Source organism: Mus musculus, chromosome 14 (assembly GCF_000001635.26).
Source record: "Mus musculus strain C57BL/6J chromosome 14, GRCm38.p6 C57BL/6J".
In the NCBI taxonomy this organism is placed as follows: Eukaryota; Metazoa; Chordata; class Mammalia; order Rodentia; family Muridae; genus Mus; species Mus musculus.
The window spans coordinates 29,007,572-29,034,378 of record NC_000080.6 but is presented as its reverse complement, the minus strand read 5'-3'; the positions used below and the strand labels follow the sequence as shown (position 1 = coordinate 29,034,378).

General features: G+C 44.1%; 2 protein-coding genes across 5 annotated transcripts in view; one reads left to right on the top strand and one right to left on the bottom strand.

Annotated features, from left to right (window-relative positions):
- Positions 1-26,807, top strand: part of Cacna2d3 (calcium channel, voltage-dependent, alpha2/delta subunit 3) — an 817,833-nt gene that overhangs the window by 688,397 nt on the left and 102,629 nt on the right. The gene's annotated exons all lie outside the window — the stretch shown is intronic.
- On the bottom strand, positions 737-16,171 carry Lrtm1 (leucine-rich repeats and transmembrane domains 1). Its single transcript, NM_176920.4, has 3 exons — positions 15,770-16,171; positions 12,163-12,759; positions 737-7,055 (listed from the first exon to the last, which is right to left on the bottom strand). Exons 1-3 carry the CDS (start codon positions 15,810-15,812, stop codon positions 6,625-6,627), a joined length of 1,071 nt encoding a protein of 356 aa, NP_795894.1. The 5' UTR covers positions 15,813-16,171; the 3' UTR covers positions 737-6,624.

Sequence of the window (26,807 nt, the reverse complement as noted above, 5' to 3'; positions counted from 1 at the left end):
GAGTCAGAATGTCCATCAGTTGTACCTCATGGTATAGGATTATACAGAAATTGTAACCAAAAGTCTTAAGCTTCCCCAAAATACATATTCCCATTGTCAATCATGATGGCGATTTACTTAAGCTTCATTCTGATTGATAAACCTTGGAACAGTAGACTTAAATGATGCTTAAATGATACTGGAAATGTCCCTAGATACTTTAGTGGATAAGAGTTTATGGGATTTTTCTTTCTTTCCTTTCTTTTTTTCAACGTAGCTCATGAAAGATCAGGGATTTATTTTCCTGCCTTTACCTAAGCAAAACTTTGAGGTTCCTTGTTGGGATTTTGATCTGTTAAGATGAGAATATATGGTACTCAGGCTGAGAGAAAAGTTCATGGGGGATCAAGGAGGCTAAGTGTAGTGTTTCCTGGAAAGAGAAGGGCAGATGTGAAGAGAAGGGCAGATGTGTCTACGGCAGAAGCATGGGTGCATTGGCACTTAGTCTGTGGACATTGTTACCAATGGAGAAAACCTTAGACAGCATTTGATTAGAAAGAGATAGAATTGATCACAGCCTTTTTGTCCCCAAAGGCCACATTTGCAGCCAGTTCTTGGAGTCTCTTCTGTAAGCAGACTCAGCTGATGTCAAGATCCATGTCAGACTGCCATCCATAATTCAGGGTCAATGTTTGCACACACAGAACCATATTAATTAATTAATTAATTAATTCATACATAAATACATAAAATTCAAAGGTGGAATGACTTTAATATCCTTTTTCAAAAATAATCAAAAGGGCATATTTGAAACAACTAGAAATGAAATAATTAGGAATTCTTACATTTAGAAGAAACAACATGTCATCTGAGGATGCAAATTCATCTCTATCCTTTAAAGATATACACTGAACTTTGATGAAAAATGTATGATGTGACCGTACTTTGGTTTAAAGTAAATGAGGAGGTGCAGTAGGGGCTTGGGGTTGAGGGTAGAGGTGGGCAGCTCTGGCTGGAATCAGAACCAGTGTCTGGATGAGCTCAAACCCTCCATGGTAGAGAGAGTATGGATGGAGAACTCTGGGTCCTCTGACATTTACAAGCTAGAGAACTGAGAGAGTCACCCTAGCAAAAACAAAACTGAAGAGCAAGGGAGGGCAAGCACAGAGACAACATCCAGCATCTGAGCAACCTGCAGTGATGCACATGTGCATTACAACAAAGCCTGTTCTTTTGTTACTTAGTATGCTAGCCAGAAGTGCTGATGTGAAAACCAGGAACTCAAAATAACAACAACAACAACAAAAAGGACGTGTTCAGTCTCAAAAAGCACCTAGGTTTCGGGGAAGACTGTGTCTCAGTGAGAGTTTCTATTGTTGTGAGGAAACACCATGACCAAAAAAGCAAGCTGGAGATGAAAGGGTTTGTTTGGCAGACACTTCTATCCATCACTGAAGGAAGTCAGGACAGGAACTCAGGCAGAGAAGGAACCTGGTGGAAGGAGCTGATGCAGAGGCCGGCGAGAATTGCTGATTACTGGATTGCTCAGTCTACTTTCTTATAGAATCCAGGACCATCAGTCAAGAGAGGGCACCACCTACAGTGGTCTGGGCCCACCCTCATCAATCACTAATTAGAAAAATGCCCTACAGCTGGATCTGATGGAGGATTTTTCTCAGTTGAGCTTCCCTCATTTCAAATAGTCCTAGCTTCTGTTCTGTTGACATAAAATCAGCCATCACAACTTTTATGTGAATTTCTACTGGATCATTTACTGGTGTGATAACTTAGGACTTTTGCTTTCTAGGCTCATGTGCAATGGGACAGTAGACACCTATGGTTTTCATTAGAAGGTAGATAGAAAATTAATTAATGTGCTTAGAAGATGCCTGGCGCCAAGCTGGGTGTTTGTCTTGGCTAGGTTTCTAGTGTTGTGATAAAACACCATGACCAAAAGCAACTTGGGGTGGAAAGTGTTAATCTCAGCTTACATATCCACATCATAGTCTGTCATAAAATAAATAAATAAATGAATAAGTCAGGACAGGAACTTAAAGGCAGGAACTGAGGCAGAAACCACTGGCTTCTCTCACAGTGGCATTCTCTTATAGAACTCAAGGCCACCTTCCCAAGGGTGATGCCACCCACCATGAGCTGGGTCATTCCACATTAGTCATGAATTAAGAAAAATGCCCACAGGCCGATCCTAATTGGGGCATTTTCTCATTTGAGGTTTCCTCTTTCCAAATGACTCTAGCTTGTGTCAAGCTGGCATAAAACTAGCCAGCACCACACCCAGTGAAGATTGTTGGCAGTGCTGTAATTGTCTTTATCTAAGTGATTAGTACAATGATGTCATAGTCTAGATAGAGCAGCTAACTATACAATGGACAAAGGGTAATAGGGGATTAGTTTGTGTTATGCATGCTAACTGCATGCTTCTGCAACTGGATTTATCAGTCACACAATGAACTGTGTGTGACTTTTGGCAAGTTTCTTCCCTTTTCCATGCTTCTAGCTCCTAGCTGTAAAATAAAGACACTGAACTATATCGACGTAGCAAATAACTTTAATCCCTTATGTCAACTCTAGTTGATCTCTTATGGGCACCTGGAAAACAGATTTGAAAGGCTTCTGAGGCCTGGCCTGGAATCAGTTGATAAGTATGCTGTGATCTGTTAGCAATGCCCATGATGGACAAGGAGACCAACGGCAACTGTGCTGACATTTTCCAGGCCTCAACAGAACGGTCTTCAGGGCCTTCCCTAGCTCCCTCGATTTGTTTTCTGGGTCTGCTTAATGGATGTGTGAGGCTATAGGTGACAGCCTATTCTTTTCGAGGATTCTGAACAGACAGTGTCTTTGGAATGGGAATAGAGGTGAATAGCCCTGTCAAGAATCTGAAAGCCTGTCAGAAAGTTATAAGGCCTCCTCTGAATGAGACAAAGGTTTCTTTGAGACCTCATTGTAATTTAAGCATTTAAATAAATAAATAAATAAATAATCAATCCACTAGGGGGGAGATGGGATGGTCCCCTGAAGTTTTGAAGAATATCTTGTTCAGGGATGCCTGGTAGGTTGAGGTGTCTGGTCTTGTAGGTTTCTGACAGTAGCATGTAGGGAATCTAAATGGACATTGGAAGTAGTGACTTCCTGATCTGCACGGGAAGTTACAGGTCTTGAATGACTAGTGTATGACTATGAATATGGAGCACAGATAGAATATTTTAGAAACCAATTTAGCCACTTTCAATATTCAGAGTATGAGGCAGAGGGGGTCTGTCTTCAGTAGTTCTCAGTGAACTTCAGCAATGGGGTTTGACTTCCAGGAGCCTTCTGCAGGATGCTCAGGTGTGGATCTCTTTTCAGGTCTCTGTTCTCATAAGGCAAAACAAGATAACTCCTTTATCCACTGGCATTTTATCGTCTTAAGCACAAGTGTCTTTCCAAGGGCTTTGAGGTCCCCACCTTACCTGTGCAAGCTTTTTTGATTTGACAGCAGGTCTTTCTTCTCACATACTGCCTCACTCTCAGCATCACATGGCTGACATGCCCTTCTCCTTTGAGCTTCACTACAGAGAGCTGCAGTGGCTGTGAACTCAGGTCTCTGCAGGAGCAGAAATCACCTGCCTGTCACCACACGGTTACGCTACTTTTAATGGAAGCATGCCATTTCAGATGACTTTCTCTGAAGCAACACTACACGTGCCTTTTGCCCTGAGCGCCTCCTCCAGTCTGGCGCTCTGGCGGAAGGACGTTCTTACAGGGGACTCTATGAATAGGATGGCAGTAATAAGCAGCTGAAAATAATCTGTGAGGCGTTTGTAAATTGCCCCTCGTGAGCTGCAGTGCTCATGAAAGATAATTTGTGGTTCTTGCAGAATACCCTGAAAACTGGGTCTTTCATCTGCTGTGCATTTTGCAATTAAAACATTTCATTTCTCATATTAGCAAATGATAACTCCACATTTGTTCATCTAAACAACTTGATTTATATTTTTCTGTTCTGAGGAGCTGTTGACATTTCAGAGTAAGTAATTATTTTCACTGCCAACTGCTGTGTGTGGTGACTGTAGGCAAATGATAGAAATCTGAGTCTACAGATGCATCACTTAACTCCTCGTGCTTAAAGACTACCTATTAAGCCAGAGGCCTTTTGCGTGGGTTATCATCTGTACATCGACATCTAATAGGATCAGGGTGTTGACAGGCGAGGGTTTGCGCCACGTTCATGGTTTGCGCAGTGTACTAGAAACTCTTTTATGTAATCTCTGAGAGGAGAGGGCAAGGCTGATCTGCAGCATCGCCAAACCACTGACAGGGCAGAGTACACTTGCAGTCCTAAATCACTTGTTAGAGGAGGTATGTACTGCTGGCCTTGGGAGTTCTTAGGGCATGTGCTAGCTGCCCAAGACTCCACGGGGCGAGTGTCAGAATTCTATGAGGAATGCTCATGAGAACAGTGAGCCATGCCTGCTAACAGCGTGAGCTTGAAGAACATTTGGCCAAATCAAGAGGAAGAGTAAAGGAACTTTCTCAATTTCCTCTCGCATTATGTTTTTGGCCAAAAGGAAAAAAAAAAAGGTGCAGTTAGGACAATGGAAAGAAATGCTTTTTTTTTTTTTAGTTTGAAAGTAGTTGCTACATCCTTAGAATAGAAACTCAGTCACACAGTTGAATTGAGCTACCTTGGCACAAAAGAGAGATGTCAGGGCAAATGACAGCCCATGCAGCTGTGGGCCTTTGCTGGGAAATCTTGGTGTGCTGTTCCCTTACACGTTATAATTTTTAATGCATATTAATTACATGCACTAATGGGGTTCATTGTGACCATTCACATTTAAACTTCTTCTGCTATTAAAAAAAATTATGTAGCTGAATTGATACTCCAAAATGACAGTCTGCCCTTAGCCCACTGGTATATACAAGGTTTCCATTGCTTATAGCACACTCAACAGCTGTCCATCCCAACATGTGCACATCCCATTTATATTCCGGTTGAGGAGTAGACAACTGACTGGGGATCCAAACCAATTTTTACATGGCCTTGAGGGGTGAAGTCGAGCCAGTACCCTGAATGGCAAATGTGCTTTATCCTTTGAACCAACTCCAATTGATTAGTTCTGGTTGCCTATAGTGCTGTCTTAAGAAACCATCTGTGGTATATTTGAGGCTCAGCTGGGAAAAGAGCTGGGATTGATTAGCAATGTCTGTCATGGGCTCTAGAGGAACAGCTTGCCCCATATTTGTCATTTTCTGCCTTTAACATGTCTTTAACTCCTCTGTGCTCTCTTCCTGTGCAAAAGAGTTATAATCCTAAAATGTGCCTGTAGTGTAAACAGAAAGAGTAGGTATAGGTATATTCCACTTTAAGAAACCCTAGCATAGAAATGCAAATTTGGAAAAAAAATGCATCAATCTGGAGCCAATTATTTCCATTACAGAAAAGATTCCATGAAAGGTTCCTTTAAATAGCGAGCTCCCCTGCTGCATTCAAATGATGATTCAATTTATAAAAATTCACTTTGCATGCAACTCTCTCAGACTAAGTCTGTGGACTCTGCAAGCCATACCTGAACTTTTTAAAGCCATGCTGAAGCACTAGCCAGGATGTCTGCCCTCCAGTGCCTCGAGTCCCGCGCCCACCCCCCAGTAACTCCCACTCCCCCTCAAACTTCCTTCTTATTTCCTATCCCAGAGTGTTGAGCATACAATCTGGGTGGTGATCAACAGCTACTGGCTCCCACCCGACACGGCTGCATTTCATTAGTGGGTAAGCTGATTGCTCCAAGGGTGTTTATGTGTGGGTGTAGCTGTACAAATCCATGCCCTCTGTGCACTGCAGATGTAGATGTGGATGCAGAGACACAGCCACCATTCAGCCTAAGCAAAAGCCATCCCTGCTGGGAGAGTTCTAGGATAAGGTTCCCATTGCTTGGTGGATATGGTCTCTTGATGATATCTGCCCTGTATTCTAGTTTACTATTCTCTCTGTGTTCCTTCACATCAAAACCTTGCCCAGGCTCCGGGCCTGAGTCCCATTATCCAGACATGGAACCTTCATCTTCCCCTGCAGCTTAGAGAGCCCCAAATGGTTTTCTGATTTAGAAAATTAAATATAATCTGAGTCTTGTGGCCAGCTATGAAATTCCCAACCAACAGACATTTCCACTAAATGTGTAACATACGCAACATCTCAACATCCTACCAATCTAGCATGAACTGGAATTAAGAGGCAGCCAGTACGGGTCGGGTAAGAGCACTAGCCAATTCCCAGGCACTCCAACTGGTGGCCCCAGAGCTCTTAAAAATGCCTATTGGCACACATGTCCGAATTCTTATTGCTCTGCAGAATCCAGCTTAATCCAGAAACAGGTACCTAAAAGAGATGGCGTCGCTCTTCTTTTTGTTCCTACACATAGACTTCTTGTCATATCTTCTCAGTTGCAAGATATGAGTGTGTCTATTATATCTATGGTATTTAAACTTCTTCCTACTGAGTACTTTGTTTTATTTTTTGGATACATTTTTTCCTTAGTTGTTTTGGAAGATAAAACATGGGACAGGAGCATCGAACACATCAAGCTCACTCAGATATTTCTTCCGGGCCCTCAGTGATCGAGGGGACCTTGGAAATGAAGGCTCTCAGGCTGATGAACTGTCCATAAGTTCCTTACTTCCCATCTTCTCAGACTTCCTGGCTGATGCCAAGGGTCTCCCTTGGTACTGGGCTGTGATGGCTGCATAGGTACATCCATAGATAGCAGCCGCCAACATCATGAGACATACGATCCCACATACTACCCCAGTGATGACCACAGTAGCCACAGCATGGCGCAGGTTGGTTGGCTTTGGTTTGGGTTTGGCCTCACACTCCAAGGGATCTTGCTGTCCTGAGCTATTCTCATGAGACTTCTGGGCATCTTGCGGGGCAGAACCAGGCTGCTGGACTAGTGAGGGTGCCAAATCCTGAGAAGGTAGAGAACAGGGTTGGTACAGTTCGTGAGGAATGGAGAGGAGAGCCTTTCCCTGCCAGGGTTCAGGCAGCCTGCAGATGGCACCATCTGTTTCTCCCCCTTCAAGAAACAAAGCAAAGAATGATGATGGAGCTTTGATACAGCAGTATTCCAAAGTCCTCAGCCTGCCACAGAGTAAATAGACAATTATTTATGGCTAGGAATTTGTTAGGAAGCAAGTTACTTTAATATTATATAAAGGCTGAGGGGACCACTGGGCACACACTGATGGAGAATGTGAGAGTGAGAGCCTAACATCTAAGGACACTGTGGTCTCCAGCTTCCTCCCACAGACTGGCCATCACACAAGAATCCTTTCCTGCTGGATTCCCACTAAAAATCAGAGAACTGATATGTCATTTGTATGTTAATTCCAAAGACCTTATGTCTCTCTCAACACTCTTTAGAGAGTCAGAATGGTGTTTTCTGAGTTTTGTGTACGTGAGCATTTGACAATACGATATGCAGCTCTTGGTATTTAAGTAACTCATCCTCTTGGGCCTCATGACATTTACTACTTTGAGTGCCAAATACTCCAAGGAGTTATCAAATGTGGGTTTGGGTCTCTATAAGGTAACTGATTTCTTGGGGGCATCTGTGGTAGTTAGCCTCCCCTGGAGTACTAAACTCCACCTCTTCACGCTGGCCTGTGTAACCACTGGTACACTATTTGGCTTTATGGGAATAAACTTCTTAAAGTTTTCTTCCATCAGAACATCCCAGTTGTGTCTGACTTGACAGTTCAAAGTCTGCATCATCCATCTTATAGATAATTCTTTTTAAAATCCATACAGGGCATGAATGAATAAGTCAACACCCAAACCTAGTCTCCTGGACACTTCCTCCTCTCTACTTCTTTTTCTCTGGTTTGTCCTGGGACCAGGGCAGTGCCAGAAAAGCCTACTTGACAGGCAGGACCCATATAGGTCCTATGGTTAGTTTCTTGCAGGCTTCCCTAAAAACATCAGCAGGGGAGGGTAGCCTGTTCCCTTAGCAAATAGAGATTACAGATTCTCAGTAGACATCATAGGGAATTGTTTTAAGTTAATGCCAGAAAAGTACATATGATGGTTGTCACTTTAGTGGTATTGTCTCATGCTACTACATAGTAATTTAGGGCTTGGGAGATATATGCCCACCATTCCTATCTAATCATCTTAAGACAAGGTTGTAAGCACCCTATAAACAGGACTACCCCACAAGACAAGAGCTATCACATGACCCAGAAACACCAGGGTTGTCAACAGGGACAAAATCCAATACATACTCCTTCTGCTGCCATTGCTTAAAACTGAATGACACATGACTAGACTCCCTTGGGCCCCTCCTGGCTTCTTCAGCAATCCCTTGAGGCATGAATCCCAGCTTTAAAGCAATAAGATCAAAGAGGAGTTTCCTGAGCCACTGGTGTTCATGAGGCTGGAGGGCTCAGGTGGCTGCTCCAGCCGAGCCAAGGGCTTCACTCAGCTGGGCTGAGATGAGAGGCTCGGCCTCTGTGGGAGCTTATCTCCCTCAGCACCTGGCTGTGGTGGCTCTCACTAGGGCCTTTATGTCAAGGCAGAAGGCTAGAGAGACAGATACCCTGTGGGAGTGAAAGCATTTCATCCAACCAAAGCACTATGAGGCTCCCACAGGAGAACCCAGACTGCTATGCCAGACTGCTTCACTGGCTGATGTTCACACCTCGGCTATGGTATAGTGTGTAGCCACTCTAGGCACATTCTTGTTCTGTAACCACTTTCCTCTCTAGTATTGTGTTAAGATCCACAGCCTTGGGACTCAGAGCAAAGGACAGGCCTACGGTGAATGCCCGGACACAGCAGGAACACGGGGCCTGTGCCTGGCCTTGTCACAGTAGCCTCCTGTGTAGCTGTGATCTTAGCCAGGATCCTCCTCCCACCTCCACCACCTTCTCAGGGACGGTGGCCCTAGAGGCAGATCTACAGGTTGCAGCATGAGGGTCCCTCTCCCTTTTTGACTTAAAAAAAAAAGCACGAAGCCCCAATCCTCAACCTCCAACTGTCCTCACTGGACATTGAAAGCACTTTACCTCTATCTTGGAAGAAAGTGGGCTCAAATCTTAGACCTCTATATAACTTAGCTGTGCAGTTCTGGAAAGTTCCTTACTCACTCTGAGCCTCTGCTTGCAATACTAGACAGCAGGAGAAGCATAATAATGGAATTCACTTTTCAAGAGTGTTCTTAGGATTTGCATGAATAAATAATCGTGTCAAGTGTTCAGCGTGGCACTACCATTACCTCTCTCAGAGTACCTAATTCACAGTTAACCATGAACATCAAAGTCTAGGTTCCTGTGTGAATAAAGGACGCCAACTTACCATCCTGCACACACAGTTGGGTAAAGGGGAGTTTATTCTACATTGACCAAAGCAAATCGTTTTGCCCTTAGGCCTACAGGATCCCAAGTTTTTCTATTCTTTGGGTTTCATCTGAAGCCATATGACTGAGTTTTGATCACTTCCAACACACAGACTCCCCACTATATTTCCTCTGTCTGCCGTATTGGGTGGTGACCTTAAATGTCATGTAATGAAGTTATTGACATCGCCATCCAGAAGAGGGTTATGTCCCCAAATGGTTGTGTGAAATGCAGACCTGTTCCCAGGGACTCAGGCATGGGTAAGCAATAGATTTCAGTACAGATTGAAATCAGGTGGTCTGTGACATTAATCACCCTGCTTTGACTGATGCCTTCCGTGTTTGCAGTTGTTGATGAAGGGTCAGACTAGCATCTGCTCCCTTGGTTTAGTTTTAGGCATTCATTTTAGACTCAGTGTGTGCATAAGCAGAGTGTCTCCCGTGTCTTGTATCTAGTTAGTATTTTTCCTTTCTTGATGTCGGGACACCAGATCATGGTCCCGTGAACTTTACCTTCCTCTGAAAAGACTGTTATCTGCACTTTAGAAGCACTGCTATAAAGGAAAGTTAAACCACACTGCTGGCTCAAGGGACCAAAATCAGCCCAAATACTATCAGCTTCTGCTTGGTAGCACTACATGGTAGACAAAGGCATTCCTTCACATAAGTTTGTGGCTGAACAGAATACCATCGTTGCCTGCATTACTTTGTGGGTGTCCTTGGTCTCAAAACTGCCTATTGATTTACACTGGACAATGTTCTTCTTTGATGAAAACCCTCTTTCGGGGATGGTCTGTTTCATGCCTGTGATTTAATCCAGAGAGCAATGGCTCTAGCCACTTACCTCCTGACATGCTTGGTTTTGTTTTTGACCTATCAGAAGGATGTTACTAAGTTAGATAGTTGCCTTGGAGAGCTAACTTCAACACTGGCTAGTTGGTGATGCATCCATTGCTCTTAGATTATTGAGAAGCTTCTAAATTGTGATGTGGCACGTTTGAGATTCTACCATATGTAAACCATGCCTCCAGGTGCTGTGTTTCCCCCAATTCAACTGCAACGCTCAGGTCCCCCTGGGCTCAAACATATAATCACCAACAATCCTCCCACCCTGAAGTGTGACAAGTACTTCAAACATGTCTGCTTTCTGAGCCTTCCACTGAGTACCTCTGCAAGGTCTCCCACTGCCCCCCTTCCCTATTTGCTAAAAGCATCCCCAATTATGCAGTTACCAAGTAGAAAGGAATACAAGGCAATCCTCTTTGCCTCTCTCAGCCCACCACTCTCTCCATCCCCTCAGCCGTTTCTACCATGGCATTGTTCCAAATGCCAATCACGTATTGCCATCCTGGTCTAGGCCCCTGTCATCTCTTCTCTGCTCTACTGAGATCACCTCCCCCTTCATCCCACTGGCTCTTCTTCAATGGCCTTCGCTCTGCCCTGTCGGAGTCAGCGGCCTGGCATTTTACACAGTGGTCAGATCATACTGTTCCCTAGACAAGAATTCCTTAGAACTTCCCACCTCCCCTAGAATACAATCCAGACAGGGCACCTGCTCTGCACATGTTTAGAGGCTGGGCGGGCACCCAAGATGGGCTGTGTGTTATCTCCACCCACTGACTCATTCCTCTGGCTCTTGCTAAGCCAGGCTAGCTTCTTCACTAGGCCCTTAAAGCCTGCTGGGCCCCCATCCCCACAGTTATCTTCTGTTCCTTCTTTTTGTTGTTCTGGTTCTTATATATGCCATTTTCTTGGGAGGCTTTTCTTTCCTATCCTATCAAAGCTGGAGCGCATTCTAACATCACTCACTCCCCTTACTGTCTTACCATTGCCGGCTGAACACATGCATTTATTTATTGTCTTATAGAGTATCTTTCTTTTTACCCTTCCAATGAAACCTTCGTAATGATAAGTGTTTCCTAGTCATTGCCCTTTTCTCTGGGTCTAACGTAGTACCTGGAACATCAAGGATGTTCAAGGAGAGAAAGGAGCAAATGGTGCTCAGAAAAGCAATGTAGGGTTCAGGAAAGAACCCAAAGCCAACGTCCAACAGTCATGCTTTCTACTCTCATTTGTTCTTTGCCTGTCCAATCTTAGGCTGGTCGTCGAGCTACTCTGGGCTTCTGTTCCCCATTGGCAACCAAGGCTGCCAAGCTTTCTCTCTGATAGCAAAGGCTGTGAGGTGTGAGAGGTGATTTTTGTCACAACTGTTCCACTTTGCTTTATAGTGTAAAATAGCCACTTGGTACATAAAGAACAGAAAACAAAAACAAAAACAAAAAAAAAACCACACCACATGCACAATTTGACCCTTAGCCTATATATTATTAACTCCTGAGTGACTTCCAAAGTTTACTCTCTCTAATATTCTAGGGTCTGTTGCTTAGATTTGAGCTTCTGATTAAAGAAATAGTAATTTCAGAGAAGGGGCCTTCTGGACCCAACTTCAGTATTTCATAAGATTTATAGCCATCTTTTGGTAGAAGTAGAAAGAGGGGGAAGCTAGCCTAAGAAGGGAGAGCCACATTGCCAAGCAGATCACACTTGGAAATTAGAGCTGAGGGTGCTTTGGTATGTGATTCCCAGAGAGACGTCCATGCCATCTGCATGCACACTGTGATGAGCATAACACCCAATGTCCTCCAACCTCCAGTAGACACTTACTCCCCTCATGAAGTTAGCATACTTCTATGTGAAGACACACAAAGGCCTACAGCTTCCCCTTGCACTGTCCTCCACCCTCTTGAGATGCTGAGGTTGGTGGCACACAGAAAGACACACTACTAACCTTGAAAGGTGAATCTCTCCAGCCAGAGTTTCAGACCCAGTAAGTGGCAGTCACAAATCCAAGGGTTGTCCTTAAGAAGTACCAGCCTCACCTTGGGCATGGCCTCTAGAAGTTCACGATCCAGATGGAGAAGATGGTTCTGCTGCACAGCAAACACAGTCAGGTTCTCCCAAGGCTTCCCCAGAGACGTGGGGAGGATCCTGAGGCTGTTGGATGAAAGATCTAGCTCCCTGAGCCCAGGAAGGGCATGGGCAAAGCTGCTTTCTATGGAAAGCAGGGAATTTTGGGTTACATTTAAAACCCGCAAATGTGGAAGTCCATAGAAAGCCTCTGCAGCCAGATTTGAAAGAGAGTTGTTAGATAAATTTAAGGTGGAAAGCAGTGATACAGATTGAAATGCAAGAGCAGGAAGCCAGTGGATCCGGTTATCTTGTAAGAGCAGTGTAACTGTCCATGGGGGTAAATCACGGGGGACCTTTGACAGCCCCTGACCACTGCAGTCCACGGAGTTTGATGATGGGTGGCACAAACATTTCATGGGGCAGCTGCCCACTCCTGGGAGCAGGAGACCCACACTGGAGACCAGCAGCAGAGTACCTAAAGCAAGGAGAAGAGGGAGGGATGGAGGCCAGTGTATGAAATGTGGTCGCCATCAGCCAAGGAATTCCCAGGCAGTGTGGTCCTGAGCCAGCAGTGCCTCCCACCCAGCTAGAAAGGAAGTCCTCACCCTTCACAGAGTGGGACTGAGTACACGCAGGCCGGCCACTGAGGCTACTGTGGCTGACTTGGTCGTCAGACTGTGTAAGACTGATATCACATGAAACAGTGAGGGGAAAGTCATTCTGGGTCATGTGTCCTTTGGAGGTCAGAGCCAGGTGTGTGGGCTGTGGCAGGTAGAAAGGTCACAAAAGGAGCTGATGCCCACAGTTCTAAAAGGACCTCTCAGGAGGAGGGTAGGCCTGTTGAGCTTTGTATGGTGGTAGAAATGTTCTGTGCCTGCCCTCCAACATGGATGTCACTAGACACCTGTAATTCCCGAGCTCCCAGAATGTGATTGCTACAACCCAAGAACTGACTTTTAATTTTGACTTGGTCTTAATTCATTTATACTTCAGTTATCAGATGTGGCTTCAGGTGGTCCTATTGACTAGGGAATACCCTTACAAACAGCTATCTAGCTTTGCAGGTATAACCCAATCTGTGGCGATCCTCTTTCTCCTTTTTTTCTATGATGGTTTAAAAAATTACCAAAAAGTGTTACAAACAATATAAGTCGTATCCTTCTTCCAGAAACTTTTACCATCCTCTCATAGATGATCAGACTTCTGTCATCTCCTTGCTTCTTACTGAGAAGTGCAGTGCTTTAGTGGGGCATACAACCTTCTTCTAATCATCTCTGGTTTTCCTCCCAGAAGCCCCTTCACAGAGTTGCTCCACAGAAGCCCCACAGAAACCTGCTTTCTGTCTTTAGACATACTCAAAACAATAGTCGTTGTATCAGGGTTATTGGTATGTAGCACCATGCTCAATTTCATGGTCCTGGGGGTCTCACTCAGAGATCTGTGCTTGCTAGGCTACTACTATCAAATGAGCCCTGATGCCTGCCTTCTTGATACTATTTAATAAATGGGATCAGAGTTAAAATGTTTATAACATTTCCAGCTTGAGTTGAAACAGGGACCTACGGCATATTGCCTGAATATTCTTTTGAGATCTTTGGAGTTGTCTAAGGATTTTTCTCCCTGAAGCTGAGGACTAAACCTGGGGTCTTATACTTGTTCATCAAGTGCTCTACCACTGAGCTAAATGCTCAGAGCATAAAGGTGCCATCTTGTACTCAGTTTTCCTTCACTTACAGCAAGATCCAACATTTTCAGAGTTGGAAGTATTGGGAGCTTATCTTGGACATGGGTTGGAATGAGTCTATTAGGAATTCCTTCTGATTTTTATTTCTGTAATTGCTAGAGATGATCACAGAGATAGAATGGTATTATGCCAAGCTTTGTAAAATGCAGTGGATAATAAGGACAATAGCAAATGACCAGATGGCATACACTTCATGTCAGAGATCAATCCTACTGCTTTATAGACACATATCCACCCTAATCACCTTGTCAACATAGTTGTTTGTCTTCAACATTTTGAGGGGAAAAACAAACAAACAAACAAACAAACAAACAAAACTGGCATAGAGAGGCTAAATCACTCCCTAAGTTCACAGAAACAGTAAACAATCTAGCATGATTTGATCCCAGCCTGCCTACAGAATCTGTGAGAATTCTTATCTGTTCTATTTCTCTGCCAGATATTCAAGAGAGACATGGTGCAGCAATCAGGGGTGGATTTGCACAGTGGTATACTGTTTCTTTGTCTACTTCATATAAATATAATCATACATTTATCCTATTCTGCAATCTGTTCTTTTTAGTCAAAGCTATGTATCCACCTCAGTGGATACATAGAAAGTGTCTTCATTTCTTTTAGCTAATAAGGCACATTCCTTGTGTTGGACCATGTCAAACTCAGTGACTACCTATCCCTCATTGAGGAGCATTTGGGCTCCCAGGATTCCCTACTCACTTATTACAAATGGTGCAGCTATAGGACTGTGGGTGACTGCTCCCCAAAATACAGAGTGGGTCTCATTGTCGGACTCAGAGAATTGATATATTTTTTAAAAGGCTGTGTGGTCATTTTTTCAAAGTTCCTATTTCCCTCCCTTTTTTCTCTTTTGGGACTTGAATTTCTAAGTATGACAAACATGTGTCAAGCACACATTCTGTTGAACTGGAGAGGCATTGACAGGGCCATGGAATGCTATTCAAAATAAAATGCCTATCAACATGGAGGCTTTCAAGAGACGGTTATTTATTTATTTGATGTTCTGATTTACACCTCACCTAGGGGGAAACACAGAATGACTGTACTATACCTTGATCTCCCTGCTTTGGACTCTGCTCCTGGCTGCCGGTACCCAGGACCACAGGACTGGAAAAGGAGAAGCTTTCCAAGGGAAAGCTGCTGCCTCTGATTTAGTTCAAGAGACATAGAGCATCCAAGTCCCCTTCTCCATCTTCAAACAGAAGTCTTTTGTTTTTCTGTAATTTTCCTGATATCTAACTTCTTTCAAAGTTCAAATAAATGCCTTTCCATTAGAAATCACCAGACACTATCACTGTGACCTGAGCCACAAGCTTTGGAATCAATCCTTAAACAATGGAGTACCCACCCAGCCCATTTATCTCTTAATAAAAGGCTTATATTTCTGAAATGGGGGCCAGTTTGCCTCCCACTTCCCCAAAGGAAGTAATATATGAGCTCCAACTCAAGGCACCATGTTGTCTATGAAATGGCCCATGACAAGCCCACTGCATGTCCACACCACGACTATACACATTTGTCTTCAGCCCCCTTTCCCCCTTGCTCAGCATGGTGACACATCCATCTTTCCACTGAGAGAGATTTTTTCTTTTTTTACATCTGTCCAATGTTTTAAGAAAGACAGGTTGAAAATTGATTTCTCACAGACACTTCTTAGAAGGTATTGCCCCCTTCCCTCAGGTGGGGGACTTCTGGGGTAGGGGCAATGGAATTTATTCCTGCTCACCTTTCATGGCCCAGGCTCCGCAGCACAAACCCTCATTCAACATATATCCCGGCCTGAGGACTCACAGATCAACACACCCGGGCTACGGCAGACTTGGAACCCAGCTTTCCATTCTCTTTCCCTGAATCCAGCATGGGCTTTTCTCCAGTGCAGAAAACAGTTGCTGAATTCAGGAGGTCACTTATTTAAGCAGCCTGTCCCCTTGTCTCTGTCTGCTGTGGTCCTTCTCCATAAGAGGGGTCTTTTGATTGCGTCCGGTCCTTTTTTTTTTTTTTTTTTTTTTTTTTTTGGAAAGTGTCAACCTCCCTAGGATCTTCTCTGCCTCTCTCATTCAGACAGCAAACCACATAAAGAATGTTGGTCAGACCTTGGTGAACAGCTGTAGCATTCAGACATGACCCCAATGGCCCGGCCTTTTTGATTATTTAATCTGCTTGAAGTCCAGGGCACCAAAATAAAACAGCCTTCTTAATCCGGCTGTGGCTTCTGCATTCTCTTGACTTATCAACCGTGCTGAGTCAACCCTCACTGGTGGTGGTGGGGGAGGGTACGAATCCCTAACCTAGGGTCTTGCAACAGAGCCTGCAGGGAGTGTAATATGAGAACAAATTGGCCTGCTGGAGGCTGACAGTTTCCATTGGGGCACTTCTTTGGCTATCCTGGGTACATTCAGCCCAAGTCCCTGGAGATTAGCTGCGTTGACAGGTCCTCATGCCCTGAAATCCACAGCCATGGTTTCCTTACATGGGCATTACAGTCCCTCCTCCCCAGTGCCACAAATACATCTCACCTTGCTTGCTACACACACACACACACACACACACACACACACACACACACACACACCCCACTGCTGACACATACTAAAAGGACCTTTTGGCCAGCATGAAATACTTCATCTTTTTACATTACCTAAAGCTGAGGTTCAGACCCTTTTCTCAATACTCTTCACATTTAAAACAATCAAGCTGGCTAAGTAAGAGCTAGAAACCAACTGAGTTGGTTGTTCACCAATAAGCAATGAGGCAAACTTTCCAAATGGGGATTGGAACCAGCTCTTTGAATGTACAAATGCCTGCCACTGGCTGAAGTGGGCTTCCAGTGCATGAAGTGAGCCAAAAAAACCAACCAATCAACCAACCAAACAAACAAAAAACAAAAAAAGAAAAACAGACCTACTCTAGAATATTCCACAGGCGTTCTATGACTGGTCAGGTGGCAAAGTTACTTTTTATTGAGGTTGCATAAAACCCAAGAAGTATAGATGAGCAGCTGAATGTGAACTCTGGAATCAGATAGGTCTGGATTGCATTTACCCTCACAAAGCGTCACCTCCTACAGGGCTAATGATACCCAGTGCTTTATGAAATTGCATCCAGGATTAAATCTAGGCCAGAGTATCTTCATGAAGGCTGACGGCTCCAAGAATCGAGGAGACTGGCCCCAGGACTTCTGAGCTGCTCTCCTTGGAAGAGCTCCAGGGGGAAGCCTGTCTTCTAATACCACTGAGGAAGGCAGGTAATCCCATGCATGAGACCTGATATGGTATGTGATTCCTCTGAATAGCCTCTTGGGGAATGTTTTTCTCCTGTGGACAACTTGCTTCCCACCTCACATATGCATATGCATCCTGCTATTTCTGGAAACTCGTCTTTCTCCAGCCTGTCTCTGCTATCCTTCCCTTTAACTTAACCTTTTGCATCCGGTGCAGCTGTCATTAACTTTCAACTCTTACCACCCACCTTTAAGGACATATCTACCACCCTCTCTCCCCAGGCATAAAATGAAAAGACTGGGTAAGCACTGGGGCCTGATTATGTCAAAACCTTGTCACTCTGTTCAGAAGGCAAGAATAAACTTGAAGTCTTGGAAAGACTTGAGTATTTTCTCGAATTGCTGTGGATGGATCTATTTCACTGTGTCATTCAGGACCCAACTTGGGTTTGGGTCTGGCTCTTGGATTCTGAGGCCTGAAAAGGGTGTATTGACAGTACAGTTGGATTTGGGAGACGAAACACCTACAGGGAATGTCAAGGGATGAAGGACGTGTACTGTTATTGTCAGGCTGTTTTGCTAATGGAAGATGCGCACCTTTTTTTGCACTGTATCAATGCCTTAAGGGGTGATTGTAGATTCCCTGAGGTCAGTGTCCTATTTGTAGAATTCAGGTAGATGAAGTTCTGTATGGTAAGCATAGAACATGTTCTGGCAAAGTAGGAGATCTGAAGCAGGATCTTTATTCCCAGTGTAAATTCTTAGACCTCCAAGAGTCTGAGTTGGCTACTCCCACCTAAAACACTAACGCCCTGGGAACAGAGAGAACCCCCTACCCCGGAGTAGATGGTTTCCTGGGAGCAGCTGCTTATAGCCCCAGGGAGCTCTGGTTCTGTTTGTTCCTGCAGACTCTCACAGGCAACTCAAAGCTGGGCCAGAGCACACATGGCCTGGAAGGCTCCAGGACACATTGAAGGACTTTGGATGCGAAAGCTGATTGATTTATTCCATCTGACCTCAGCCAAGAGAACAAAGTGAGGCTGCGTGACCTGCATGCTAATGCCTGTAGTGCCTTCCCCACCCCTTCCTGAGCCAAATCCAAGAGGTGGCGAGACAACTGTGCATGCAAAGGGCAACTCCCCCCACCGCCCCCCCAGAGATGCCTGATGCCAGTGCAGGTCCAAGCCATTACCCCAAAAGGAAGCCAGCACTGCAAAAGGCTTCTGCACCAAGACCTAGCAGGACCTCAGTTTCCCCAGGGGGAACTTGACTTTATTTATGTCTGCCTCAGAACAACACACTTCTTGTCACCCTAGGCTTTCAGGATGGTCCCACCTTCAAAGACATGTTCTTTTCCTCATTTAAAGTTGCGTGTTTTCTTACATAAATTAATGTAGTTAACAGTTCCCTTCCTCCAAAAATAAATCAACAACCATTATTAACTCTCAAAATTGATGATGTTTGGAAATCCAGCATGCACCAGCTCTTTCTTCCAGGCAGCCTTAGACAGCTATTTAAAAAGACTAAGTTAAAACTAATTATATCCATCTGGAAGGAGACTTATAATAAATTATTAAGTGAAGGAAAGCAATTTGTAATGAGAATATGTATTGTATAATCCTATTTATGTAGTAAAAAAAATTAAAAGTCTAAAATTATTCATGCCCACATGTGTAGGTTTGACTGAAGATAGAGAAAGGGGCAGAATAGTGACCACCCAACCAGCAACGCTGTTAATTGGGTAAGAGTGGTAATTTTAGACAAAAGGACATTTTTTTTTTAATCCTCAATGTACTGAACTCACTGCAACCAAATTTTGAAAGCTATAATTTGAAAGCTATGAAGGAAAGGGGCTGCTCTGCTTAAATAGTAAGGATACGTTTTATCTATTAGAAAATTGAGATGACCTGTCCGCTGGTGACTTGCTGAGCTCTGGGAGTATATGGGAAATGTTCACAGATTCCTGTGTCTGACCTCGAGCTTGCCTCTCATGTCCATCCCAGACATGACATCTCTTTCTGGGCTGAGGGAGGGGTTCTCTGTCTGCCTTGATGCCTCCAGATACACCTGAGTCAAATGTCTGCTTTGGTTGAAAAAAAAAAAAAACAGATGGCAAAATGTCCCCATATCCTTGTCAGAGTGCATGCTTCAGTGACCTGATTCCAAGGGAAGGTGGCCAAACCCAAGGACAGCTGCAGGAGAGGAGGGAGGAGGCCATGGGTTTCACATAAGCAGGCTGCAATTCTATTTGGCTCTGGAGGCAGGTTAGCATTCTAAAGGCATGCGGATGAGAGTGAAACCTTTCCCCTAGGAATTCTGGGTGATCAGATATACTAGGTGTAAAGTCCATACCGGGTGGTAAAAGAGTTCAATGTCTTTAACTTCCTTCCTCCCTTTATCAATCTATCCCTCCTTCCATAGTCTCTGTCTCCCTGTCTCTCTGTCACTGTCACTGTCTCTATCTCTTTCTGTCTCTGTCTATCTCCCCATGAGTGTCTGTCTGTCTGTCTGTCTGTCCATCTCTCTGTCTGTCTATATCTGGCATAGGAGCTAGAGTGTTGGCTTCTCCTCTGTCTCTGGGTCTGCCTCTCTCTTTGTTTGAACTATGTGTGACATATAGCAGAGGAGCTGGAAATCCCTTTTTAGTGTTAGTCCGATTAATTGTTTATTTTATGCACATGGCAGGTCAAGTATTGCTACATATTAGTCTTAGTTAATTTATTTTGGTTATTATACAGAATAATCCCCAGATATAAGTAGCTTAAAGCAACAGCATTGTATGTATTACTCTGTCATATTCTAATTCACACTGGCAAAGTAACAGGCTCCACGCAGACTCACCCAGGATTCAGGCTTCTTCCATATAGTACCTGAACTCTCTCCCTCTCAGAATGTCTTCTACTTGTTGGCTGATGGGAGAAGACCTGAGCTAGTTGTAGGAAGGATACTTAACACCAAAAGAAATCACATGGACCATATGTAGCAGTGAGGAGAAATATGTTCTGTGGGAGAAGCGGAGGCAAGGCCTTTGGAGAGAGTTTGCAGCCTCGACTTCACGCTGTTTTTGCATTGTCACTACAACATGGCAGCTTTCACATCTCTGCGCCTCTCATGCCATTTTCCTTCCACTGTAACATCTGCAGCATTCTCAGTGGGCCCACTATTTATGTGTTAAATGAATGCATGATGGTTATTGTACTTCCCAGGTGAAATGTCCTCATGGGCACATGCGTTTGAAGCCAGTGATGCTGGTCCAGAAAGCTACAGAACTGTTAGAAGATAGACTGTCTAGAGGAAGTAAGTCAGTAGGGTAGGCTGGGTTTGTATAACTATTACTTCTAGCACCAGACTACGTTTAATCTGCTCTTAGCTTCATGTCTGTGAATGCAATGTGACCCGTAGCTTCATGACTGTGAATGCAGTGTGACCCGTAGCTTCATGACTGTGAATGCAGTGTGACCCGTAGCTTCATGACTGTGAATGCAATGTGACCCGTAGCCTCAGCTTCCTATCACCAGGCTTTCTTGGCCAGGATAGGCTGTCTCTTCTTCCTTCCTCTGCTGAGTTGCTTACTGTCAGGATTTGATCCCAACGATGAGATCCCAATGATGAGGAGAAAAGCAACCAACACTATGGCTTTACTATTAATATCACTTTCTCAAAATAGATGAGCAAACAGGACAAGCACAGAGAAGGTTATTCATCCCCCCCCAGCTCTCCAGCCTGCTATGACTGACACATGGTCGGCCATATGGTCACACACATGCACCGTATGGATGGGACAGCAGAGAACTTTGTGATGCTTGCTGGGTTTTGAGACAGCATCTCACTCAGCTCAGGCAGGCTTCAAATTCAGAGAGATTCCTGCCTCAGTCTTCCCTCTCATCCTCCCATCCTCTTGACAGTAAGTTACACATTTAATTGTGTGTAAATGCTACATCAGGAGATGAGTACCCAGGTTTCTTTCTGGGCTGTTCAGTGTCGAACTGAGGCTGCTATCCTTTCGCTGGGGAGAAGAAGGGTTTGTGTTCTACCCTACAGAGTTAAGAGACACGAAGAGTCAGTCTTTACCTTAAACTTCCTTTAGTAAGTCTCATAGTGTCTGATGTCAGAGAGGATTAGGGGGCATAAATCCAAGAGAGATCAGCAGTGTCTATGAAACCCACCTGTTGAGTCCTCCCTAAAACTAGTGAGAACTCCAGTGTTTGCCACAATATTATTTCAGCACCCATTTTTCTCAGGACTAAATGAGGAGTTATGTGGTCGAGGAAGAAGAGAATATACTATTCCTGACAAGTTGGGGAGGTGCTGTCTTGCAATCCATATCAATTGCATCAGAGTTCATATACCTGAGTCTGTTACCTATGGGGCATTGTTGTTTTTAGTGCTGGTGGTAGTGGTGGTGGTGGTGGTGGTGGTGGTGGTGGTGGTGGTGGTGTGTGTAAATGTGAATAAAATGGGGCTTCTTTTATGCAGCCCACTTCTCCAGGGAGGAAACTAACTCCTGGGAGTAGCCACTGGGAATTTCAGTGGCAGAAGAGGCTGAGCTAGAAGCACTGTTTGGGGCCATAGTCTCTGTGTACTGTCAGGATTAGAGAAAAACACAGACTCGCCAGCCTCGTGTCTCGCCAGCCTTGTGTCTCGCCAACTTAGCTCTTCCAGCACTTTTCTTGTATGTAAGATGTCTGTGAAGGGAAAGATGGGACTCAGATAAGTATGATTAAAGGTAATTAGTGAGCTCATGTGGCTCGCCAGTAAACACAGGCAGATGCTGGTGGACAGGCCACTAATGGAAGAAACAAAGAGATTGAGATGCATAGCAGCTTGGGAAGCCCAGACCAGGCCTCATTCTGACACACTGTCTCACTTAGGTCTTTGGATTGGCTACTTTTGTCCCTGCCCCAAGAATATAAATTGGAGTCAAATTCATGTTCCTGTTTGATTGCTTACTCGTGTTCTGCATAAAAATGAAGGCTTTATGTAGTTTTGTTATGGATTTTCATTGGCTTTTGTACTTTTATTATGATGATAGACTTCTGTGATAGATTATGTGTCATATATTTTTCAACTATTGCTCAGTGTGTGCTCATTGCCATGCAATAGTGAATCCTGTCTTGTGTTTTCCCCCTTAAAATTTACTCTCCATTAGCCCTTTCAAACGCATTGTTGAAAATGTCTCAGGAAAGGCAGTTGCTTTGAGAAAGATTTACATTCAACTCCACCAATTACACATCTTAAATGTGAGGAGTCCTTCTCGTTATCTCAGCTTATCTGCCTGACATTTAATTTCATAATAATGTCCCCATGGTAGCAGACACATATAATCCTAACACTTGGGAGGCCTCAGCCCCAAGGAGCATCAAGAACTTCATGTCATGTATAGTGAGACCTTGTTTCAAACAAACAAATAAACAAAAACAAACAAACAAACAACACCAACAACCAAAAACCAAAACCAAGCCTGGAAAGATGGCTCAGCAGTTAAAAGCCTTACTATTCCCTCGGATGACCAGACCCAGACCCAGACCAGTTCTTAGCACCCATAGCAGGCAGCTCACGACTGCCTGTAACTCCAGCTCCAGGCCTCTTCTGACCTTGTCAGGTATGTGCATGCAAATGGCACAGAAACTTATGCAGGCACACGTAGATATGCACAAATAAAAATAGACTGGGCTGGAGAGGTAGCCCAGTGATTAAGAATGCTGTCTGCTCTTCCAGAGGTCCTGAGTTCAATTCCCAGCAACCACATGGGGGCTCACAACCATCTGTCATAGGACCCGATGCCCTCTTCTGGTGTATCTGGAGATAGCAACAGTATACCCACATACATAAAATAAATACATAAAAATCTAAAAAAATAAATGAATAAATAAAACTAACAAAATGAAATAAAAATTCAATCTAAAAATAAAAAATCTTCAAACAACAACCAATTAAAACCATAAACTTTAGGTAAATGATCTAAGCTCAAGTGCTGCTTCTAACCAATACTGGTGGCATGACCTTGAATGAGTTATTTGACCTCTCTGGTCTTCAATCTCAGCATCTAAACCTAGCCACAGATTTGTGAGGATGGTTAAATGTGGTTTTTAAAATGCAGTCCAAATCTTAGTAAAACATGTTTGTATGTAGCAATATAAATTATATAGCATTAACTCTACTGTCTCTGGTGATATGAACCAAATAGACCCTTGGCTCCATCTACTTCAGGATTATGGTTAGGGTTAAGGCAAGTTCCGGTCACAGGGCGATTGAGTGGAGTTTACTGTCTTTGGGGATTATAAAGCAGGCATCGAGGTGTGTTTGCCTGGAATGCCTTGCAGTCTCTGCCTGTCCACACTGTATACAGCTCTGCTGCTCATCCGAGTAGCTTTTCTAAGGCAAGCTGTTGGTGGTGACATGCGTGTACAACCTCCTAGTGAGATATTTGCTGATAAACATGAGGTCTGTCTCTGCCTGTGTTCATACAGCACAGCTTCCTATTCTGGCGCACTTGCAGTGACCTATGTCCTTTTCATTGGATTCAGGAATCCCACATTGGGCAACCTATTGTGTACTTGAGGTTTTTCTGCAGACCCCCACCCAGCCATTCTCTGTCCTGCTCCATCCTGGTCCCTAGGAGGCCCTTTTATCCAATCCCGGCATAATTAGAAAGAGCATGTAGTCACCTCCCTGGGGCTGTTTAGCTTTCATCGTGCGGCATGACTATCAGAGTCTGGAGGTTGATAGGAGTGGAAACATTTGTGTTCAACAAGCCAGCTCCTTCATGTGTTGTCAACATTACATTTGTGATTCTAATGAGGCCAAGGAGAAAATCAACCAAGTGTGTGCTCTCCCGACAGACAGCTTGTGTTAGCTTACGTCTGTAAGTTTCTATCCATGGCCTCCAGTTGCTTCTAACATGAGGGTGTTTGAAATATAACTTGTAGAGAGGCAGACACACACACACACACACACACACACACACACAGAGAGAGAGAGAGAGATAGAGAGAGAGAGAGAGAGAGAGAATAGCTGAATAGGTATGATCCACTGAGCTGACCTAGGAAAGCAATAGGTGACCACTTAGAAACTGGGATTGTCCTACTTAGTGATGCTTGGGAAAGGAAGAAGATCATTATATGAAAGTGAGTGGTACTCATCCTGAATCTTCTGTTGTAGATGACTTATTTGTTAGAGGAGTACCTCTGAAGTGTTCCTGCTCAACGTTTTATTTGGAGACATAGAGTCTTCAAAACTTACAACAGCAAAGATCAATAGAGCAGAGTCCAGATGGACACATCTATCCTACAGCTGCATGGGAAACATAGCCTGGAATCCATAGCCACACCACCCTGAACATGTCCATTCGCATCTGATCTCAGAAGCTAAGCTTGGTCAGGCCCGGTTAGTACTTGGATGGAGGCAGTGCTGGGGGATAATTCTAAGAGGAGATACACGGCACTCACTCTGTGTATGTGATCAGAGGACTTGATATGGGAGGCTAGGCAGGCATTCCTATAGGTTCTATCCAGACTAAATTCACCAGAAGGAGGGTTAGGAACAGAGTCCCTGAGCATACAGGCATAGTGTATGATGGTCTGAGCGGTCAGAGAGAGGGCTCAGTACCCACAGTGTAGGTCGTTGGGAAACTACTGTGTTCATCATGGTGTGGTGAGAAAAGTGGCAATGAAGCTGCCCCTGAGCCCAGACCCCATCTTTTACTTGATTATTAGAAAAAAGTTCTTTCTCTCTTGTGCATACATTACATGAATGCTGCTGTCTGATGTTTGTGTCAGGATTAGAGCCCTGCAGGTCACTTGGGCAAGGCTGACACTTCTCTGTTAGCAACTTTGAGTGACTCCATAACTAGCAAGATGCATCCTGCTGTCCTCTGAATAAACTGTGGAGGAGGGAGGGAAGACGGTGGCTTTGCGGGCATGGCAGGTATCTCAGTACACGTGTGTCATATCTCAAGTTTTCCATACAGCTGTAACAGAAAAGCTTCCCTGTAGTCCAGTGTGGCAGAACAGGCTCTTCTGGGCCTTTCAGCTTCTCTGCTAGAGCAGAGCTTATCCTCCTGTGAGTCCTGCATGTTCGGTGTGGACATAAAACCCAGCTGACTAGAGGCATGCAAACATTAATGTCAGCAACCACAGATGTGCAGGTTCCTCAAGACATGACTCAGTAGCCCAGGGGTGGACCATCCATGATCCAGACAGAGGAAAGCAGCATCATGCAGCCCCTGGTACCCTGCTAAGCCCCAGCACCGTCACTGAATTCTATCTTTAGCATTTGCAAAGATGACTGACCTTGATGTCTTTAAAGTCTATAATAAAAAGCCAAGTGCCAGGTTGCTAAAGCCTAGGATTGGCTGACTGGAGTTAACTGCCCCGCACTCTGACCTCTGAGGTCTGATGTGAACTTTGTGCTTACCCTTGTTAACATAGTGTATATATGTATATGTATGTATATGTATATATATATGTGTGTGTGTGTGTAATATATGTATATATAACATATATAATATATTAATAATATATACATATATAAATTACACACACACATATATATGTATATATATATATATATATGTATATATATATATATATATATATACACATACATACATACATATATTTTACAGTAATGGAAGTAAGCCAATTACTTCCTTTAAAAATGGCCTTCAAGTAAGAGACACAGTTACAGTTTGTGGGCATGTTGCCAAAGATGCGAAGCCGTGGTTCATGTATTTGCAGAGGAAACCAAAGGGTTGCCTCAGGACATGATTCCAGGAAAGCCCTGGGATAGCCTCACCAGTCTGTGCTTTTATTGGACAAGTGGACCATCCCTAAGATTGCCATGGTGGGTTATGGGTATCAGAACAGCTATGAGTGTCCAGGGTCCTATCTTCCTGAATGCCACCTGGCACACCAGCTCTGTCAGCCTAAGACATGAAGGACCATCAGCAGAAAGTTATCTGAAAGGACCAAGAGTGTCAGAAAATGAACTGGTGCCATGCCATGAAGATGCTAGGAAGTCAGCCTCTACTTATGATGGGGCACTGTTCACAGAAGTTGACTCTCTGCCTACAAACTCACTTTGCTCTAAAGTACTCAGTGACACCCTAACTTATAAGTCTCATAAAAACAAACAGTGGCCTCTGACATGGGGTTTTCAATATGGAGGTCATCATGGCACTCTTCAGTGATACCTGGGAGTGATTACTATTTATTTCATCTTATAGGAAAAGAACCAAGCTTTCCTAGGCCCTCTCTCTTGACAAAGCATGAAGATTGACATGTAGTGTAGTCAGGTCTTAGATCCACATCTGCCTGACTACAGAGCATTATCACTACTGTGCGCTCTTATCTTGTCTTATTCCTTCCATCTCTTCCCTTTATGCTTAGGCAAACGCAAAGGAAAGGCACTAACAGAGCTTAGATCCAAGGGAAGCAGACTTGGTGGAGACATTCAGCTTTATACAGGAAGCAGGCCATCGTTACTCACTTCCAGTGGCCAATGCTTGTGGTACCACAGCCAGGGAAACGTGAGAAGGGCTATC

Excerpts from the sequence above, each read along its gene's own strand:
- Lrtm1 (NM_176920.4), bottom strand. The coding sequence starts at position 15,812 with ATGTTGAATGAGGGTTTGTGCTGCGGAGCCTGGGCCATGAAAG. Across the intron at positions 12,760-15,769 it reads CGGAGCCTGGGCCATGAAAG|GTACTCTGCTGCTGGTCTCC; the intron begins GTGAGCAGGAAT and ends TCCTTGCTTTAG. Across the intron at positions 7,056-12,162 it reads GGAGAGATTCACCTTTCAAG|GGGGAGAAACAGATGGTGCC; the intron begins GTTAGTAGTGTG and ends TGTTTCTTGAAG.